The sequence below is a fragment of the Chenopodium quinoa genome, unplaced genomic scaffold (assembly GCF_001683475.1).
Source record: "Chenopodium quinoa cultivar QQ74 unplaced genomic scaffold, ASM168347v1, whole genome shotgun sequence".
Lineage (NCBI taxonomy): Eukaryota > Viridiplantae > Streptophyta > Magnoliopsida > Caryophyllales > Amaranthaceae > Chenopodium > Chenopodium quinoa.
In genome coordinates, this window is record NW_018743518.1 from 1,274,583 (window position 1) to 1,281,219 (window position 6,637).

The following is a 6,637-nucleotide window of genomic DNA, read 5'->3' on the forward strand; positions in this document are numbered from 1 at the left end:
CGTTGTACACAATAGTACATTTTTATTGATGTACGTCTTACGAAATTAAACACCGAGTATTATTGGGAAAAAAAAAAAAAAACATTATATGAGGTATTTGCGATTGTATATTTTAAATAAATTATTAAAAGTATGTAATGAACATTATATACATTGTGTAAAATTAAAGTGTTGCAATTATATTCAAACTGACGATGATGTGAATCGAGTCCCCTTTTTTATAACTATTTTTATTGCTTTATTTAGGTACCCTCCTGGTTTTACCTTACTTAAAGTAGGGGTTTTACAAGTGAGTTTTTAATAATGTTTTTATTATTTTCTTAGTAGTAGTTATGGGGCCTTGGGCTTCCAAAGTTGTGTTAATTAATTAGTGGGCTCTCTTCGTTCATTAATTAATTATTAGGGCTTTTTATTTAGTTTGCTTGCAGGGCAAGTAGGATAGATTTATTTTTCCTATATATACTAGTTGTATGTCAATTATTTTAGGAGGACGTTTATGAAATAAAAATCAAATTGTTGAGTTTTAACTCGAAGAGAACTTTGTTAAGGTTCAAACTAGTTGTTAAGTAGGGTTTTAGGATCGTTGCTCCTAAGATCAAATTTAGAAGTCATTGCCTTCTAAGACTATCCTAAAATCACTCAAATCCTTCCACTAAATATAAATTGTCAGAGATACGCATCAGACGAGATATCACAAAATTGAATATAAAAATATATGGACCATTCCACTATACAATATCTACCAATGACATTTAATACAATGGTTCTCATATCAGAAAGGGATTGGTTTAATTTGAACATGCTTGGTTTTGTATCTTGGACAACTCCATGTCTACATCCAATAATATATTCTCATCCCTCACTAGCTGAGTAGCTGGTCTATTTATTAAAAAAATCTTGACTCTAAAAGTATATATATTGGCCCTCACCTTCTTCTTTCACATCTTAATACTGTCCTTCCATATTAATTACTTCATACAAGTATTAGATAACCTAACATATAAGGATTGGAGTGCATATACGATATCTTTCTAAAGATTTTATTTTTTATTTTTTTTATTTTTTATTTTATTTTTAAAAAAAAAATAGGAAAATGATAAACATAGCCCTTTAGGAAATATTAAGGATAAATAAACATTAATTATACCGATCTGCACGTGATTTTGTCATGAATTTCCAACTTAATTTCATTTTAAGAAGTGTTTTTAATGCTTATATATAACCTAAGGGCTACATATATTATTACCCTTTTTTTTATATAGGCCACATATTCCATTATTCAATAGTATACGTTACAAAAAAAGAAAAAATCGATATCTTAAAGAAACATAATGAAATAAATATAACAAAACACGATGATTAAATTTAAAGTGTTGCAACTAATACAAGATAGAAAGAAAGTAAAATAAGATAGAACATGTTATATTGCAAAAATAAGTTAATAAGTTTATATTATAGCTCAAAAATAAGTTATTAATAAGTTTGAGAACAACTTCTAACAATATCTAGCAATAAATCGTGGCAGGACTAAAAGTTTTCTTCGTAGCTCATATTTTATTATCCTCTCAAGACACTTGTATTCATCTGGAAAGAGAATGAATGAATGATACAGAGAGTTCAATCTTCTTTTGCATAAGCTCGCACTGTCATCTTTTCTGACTCCGTTATAAGTAAGCGTTACATATTACTCCCTTCGTATTTTATTATTCAGTATTTGCTCTATTTTTTCATATGCGGAATTTTAAGAGAAATAGTAAAAAATAATAAAAAAAAATGAAGAAAGTAGGGTTGGTGGAAGAATAAAGTATGATAGATGAGAGGAGAGAGGAGGATTTCTCTGCCTCTAATAATTTGAGTCATAAATGACTCTAATAATAAAGCGTTGGTATTAAATTGTGTTTATATGGTATCATCTAAATACCAAAAAGGAACTATATTGATACCAACAAAACATTTTTGCATTCGTTGGTACTTCTGAACTTGTTAGATTTCAAGAAAACTCCTCAATGTGGAGTGTGTACTATTGATCAATCTGGTGTTTTGATTACAAGTGCGGAAACGTGAAACGAAAAGAAAAAAATAAAATCCCTAGGATCAAAAACCTTAAGCTCTGATATAATGTTAGATTTTGGGAAAACTCCTCAATCTGGAGTGTGTACAATTGATCAGTATATATATGGTTTATAGTACTAGTCCTAATCACGTTAGAAAACCTAGTACGATAAGGCTACAAAATATACACAAATATTATCATAACTTAATACGAACTATTATCATAACTTAATACGAACTATTATCATAACTTAATACGAACGCGTGTTATTAGTCATTCATGACTCAAATTATTATAGGTAGAGAATTCCTTAGGAGAGCGAATATGAAAATATTAAAGTATGATAGTAGATTAGTAGGGGGTCCATTACGATAGAAAAAATTAGTAAAATATTGTGAAAGATTTCAAAAAAAAAAAACAAGTTATAAAATACGACTACAAAAGAAAAGTGAAGCAAGTAATAAAATCTGAAAGGAGTATTATGTAACAAAAAAAAAAAAACCAAAAGAGCCCACAAAATATTAAGAAAAACAAAATAAATAAAGAAATCCACCTAAGATACATGCCAGATCAACAAGCAAATAGTCATCAAAGCCTGTTATAAAACCCCACCTCTTCTTCTCTTTTCTTGAATCAAAAAAATTAACAGAGCAAAATAGTAAGTTATTGAAGGGGAAACAACCATTCCCTTTCCCCTTCATCAAATCCCCCAAACATTCTTAAACTCCCTTCTTTTCAATTCCCTCCTCCAAACCAAACCCAAAATGGTGAATCTGATTCCCAAGTCCCCAGAAAATGAACTGACAAATGATCAGTTACTAGAGGAAACAAACAGGGTATTAGGGAAAGGGAATGGGAAAAAACAGGGGAAAAGGTTTGCAGTATTACTTTGTGCAGATGATTCAGAGTATGTAAAGAAGAAATACGGAGGGTATTTTGGGGTTTTCGTAAGAACGTTAGGGGAAGAAGGAGAAAGCTGGGATGTTTACAGAGTAGCAGAAAATGAATTCCCTAAAGAAGAGGAATTAGGAATGTATGATGGTTTTGTTATTACTGGAAGTTGTAGTGATGCTCATTCTAATGATGTTTGGATCTGTAAACTCGTTAATCTACTCAGGAATCTGGACTCTTTGAAGAAGAAGGTTCTTGGCATCTGCTTTGGTCATCAGGTATTTTTATTTTTATTAATTGTCATTAATAATTAATTAATTTGTTTTTCGAGATATGGTCAGAATCATGCTGTTGATGTGTTGATACCTTAATTACAGGGACGTGTCCCCTAGAAATAGTAAAAATTAAAAATGTTTTTTTGTTTTGCTTTGGTTAATTTGAATTTTGAAACTAATCCTGTGATCATTTATAACGTGACTATTGATTCTGAATAGAAAGAGTAATTTTTCTGTTTGTTTTGGTACATTGCCTAGTTATGGAGTAACCGGCGCAAATCAAGTACTTAATTAACTAGTTTAGCTAGAATGAGCTAGACGTGTGATGAATATACTTAAATTCGATTGATTTAAAATACAATACTAGTATTGTTTAAGGCAATTTACAGTGCTGCCAAAAAAATGCGTCAACTCAATTTGCGTTGAGAGCATGTATAGAGCATAAATTTGTTGAAGGGAAGAATAAATTTGGTGTTGTTATAACAGTTTTGTCGACAAATTTAAACGATTTTCTTGCTGAAATATGGGCAAAGTTGACGCATAATACCTAACCATGTTGAATATGAGTGGATTCTATACGTTATATTGTACACCTAGGCTATTCCCGTGCGATGTACAGTTAGAATTAATATATCTTGTAATGTTCTGATGTATGTTCAATTGCATTACATTATTGTATATGAAATTAGAATTTATAAAATGATTTACATTTAAGGAAAGTAAAAAAAAATTGAAACCACGATCAAACATCAAACAAATTAGGTATGTGAAACTATAATTTAGGAGAGAAATTTGGTTAATTGAATTTTATATACACTTTTATACATTGAAGTCAAAAGTGTAGATAAAATTAAAAAATAATAACATCATTAATAATTGATGAAATCACACATTAAATTGGAGGGAAATTTTTTAATGTGAGAATGATACGTAGGATAATTTCAGAGTTAATGATGTCAGCAATATTTTGTTTTAGTAATACTTAATAAATATGGAATTGAAAATAGCAAGGCTAGTAGAATTTACCCATAATGCATTCCTTTATTTTAAAGGAGTCTTTCACGTTATTTTTTGGGCTACTGTATAAGGCCGAAATTTATACATTGTTACTACGATAGTTTACCATTTTATCCCTTTGATTAATTATCTTCTCTCCCTCCGTTCCTTCTCTAAGCTATTCGCCAAAGGACCACTAAACTTTGCTAACTCGTGGTCCAGTAATTGTACAAGCTGACGAGTTGTTAGGGTAAATTAGAGCCTCAATAGTATATTGTATGAAAATGGTCTACCACTTTCCTTATTGCGTAATAACGTATTAGCTCCTCTATCTATTAATTAAGTGTTAATACATCATTTTGAAAAGTGTTCTTAGCTTATTAAATAATTTACAAAGTACACGTACAGTATGTGTTTAAATCCAAAAAAGGCTAAATTATATAGTCTTAGATTCTTAAGTAGCTTATAGTGTACCAATTAATATGAATTGATAAGCTTAATTTTACGAGTTTTACAATTAATAAGTGGGGGAAAACAATCAAGTGGGCCTTTCCAACGATGCGAAGCCCTATATAATTTTTTAATTGTTGATAATTTGATTTTTTTTTTTGGTGAAATTGATAATTTGATATTAGTGGTGTAGATTTTGTAACATGAAACATGAGTTAATTAAACAAGTCACTTTCTAATATTGCAGGGTTAGCAAAGTCTCTTTCTATCTTGCTGGCTCCTATATACTTAGGTTTTTTTTTTTTTTTTCACAAATATGATATGGAGTACTCTGTAACATATATCTATGACATTTTAATTTTTAAAATTCTTTAGAAAAAAAACTCAGGCAATTAGTACATACAAAATAATACATTACGAAATTGCTTATTTATAGCTAATAGCTCATTATTTTTTTTAAGAAAAATAAAAAAAACACTTTTAACATTCGGGTATACAATATCAATCTAAGTCAAATTCATGTCGGCAAATTACTAGATCTTGTAATTTGACTTGCACTATTAAAATACTATTGTTAATGGTTTTTATTTGCTTACTTGTTCTTCATTAAGTTTAGGTAATGCTGCCGGATACTAGTGGGTCCACTTGCTTTCTATGAGCATTTAGGCCATTTTAGATTTAAAAATTATGGGCTACTTGCTGGTTTTCAAACCCTAACTAATACAGTAGGAGAGGAAGATTGGCACTCATATTTTTATATATTACCTCTGTATCATTTATTTTTTATTACCAGTTCAACTTTTAAATTTGCTGCAAATGACATTACTTTTACAAGTATAAAGTAAGATATGTGACAAACGATAAGCTGGAGGAAAGGAAAAAATTGCAAAATTTTAAATCGTCATCTTGTTTGGTTCATAATACATTCTCATTTATAATTCGTTTCCACGTAATCATTCCAACGCTGTTACTATACTTATGTAACAAACACTTGTTGCTTCTTGTTTGAGCAGATATTGGGCCGAGCATTGGGAGGGAAGATTGGGCGGGCTAGTTCGGGCTGGGACATTGGGCTTAGGACAATTAATCTCTCATCTTCATCAAATAAATTCATCTCAACTCTCAAAATTCCTTCTACGCTCAACATAATCGAATGCCACCAAGATGAGGTTAGTACTTATTAGTAGTAATTAAGGAAAAAACTACACTAATTGCTGTTAATTAACACATCAGAATTATATCAATCTTACATATATTTTCTAAAGTATTTCATGTAATTTTTTTTTAAAAAAGGTGTTAGAACTTCCTCCCAAAGTTGAAGTGATAGGTCGGTCCAACAAAACTTCGGTTGAGATGTTTAGATATGGTGACCATATGATGGGCATTCAAGGTCATCCCGAGTACAACACGGACATTCTTCTACACCTAATCGATCGCCTTCTACAAAAGAATTTTATTGTGGTATGTTATCGACATACTTGTACTTCTTCGTCTCATAATAATAATAATCTTAAGCATTTATTCCGTAACACTTAAAAAGGTGTTAATAATAACCACGAGTTGATGCTATAATGGTGGCTAATAATTGAATGTAATTGGCAGGATGCTTATGCTAATGAGCTGAGGGCTAAGTTTATGGAGTCGCGTGATCCGGACAAGGAAGCATGGAGAAAGCTTTGTGTCAATTTTCTTAAGGGAAGATTGTGATGGTAATTAAGCCATGATTAAGGCTCTACATTCATGTAGTAGCAAAATTAAATAAATTAGTGAGGGAAGATCAAATTTGTAGATGTATATATTTGGTGTTATGAACTACGTACTTATTTGATTACTACTTGTAACAAGTATGAATTAGTTTCGAGGAACCATTAGGTATTGCATGTTATTTAGGGAGTTTTAATTTCTATGATTCATGAGTGTAAAATCAAAATTGTTTTGAAAAACTTCTTGCCTATGAAATTTCACTCTTAGC

General features: G+C 30.3%; 1 protein-coding gene across 1 annotated transcript; it reads left to right on the plus strand.

The window, feature by feature from the left end:
* The first annotated feature begins 2,316 nt into the window (after window positions 1-2,316).
* LOC110740064 (gamma-glutamyl peptidase 5-like) lies at window positions 2,317-6,637 on the plus strand. The gene is made up of 4 exons (XM_021920553.1): window positions 2,317-3,222; window positions 5,679-5,834; window positions 5,959-6,126; window positions 6,268-6,637. The coding sequence occupies exons 1-4, from the start codon at window positions 2,818-2,820 to the stop codon at window positions 6,370-6,372; spliced, it is 834 nt and encodes a 277-aa protein (XP_021776245.1). The 5' UTR covers window positions 2,317-2,817; the 3' UTR covers window positions 6,373-6,637.

Coding starts and splice junctions, on each gene's coding strand:
- LOC110740064 (XM_021920553.1), top strand. CDS start 2,818: ATGGTGAATCTGATTCCCAAGTCCCCAGAAAATGAACTGACAAATGAT. Junction 3,223..5,678: donor GCATCTGCTTTGGTCATCAG/GTATTTTTATTT, acceptor TTGTTTGAGCAG/ATATTGGGCCGAGCATTGGG. Junction 6,127..6,267: donor TACAAAAGAATTTTATTGTG/GTATGTTATCGA, acceptor TGTAATTGGCAG/GATGCTTATGCTAATGAGCT.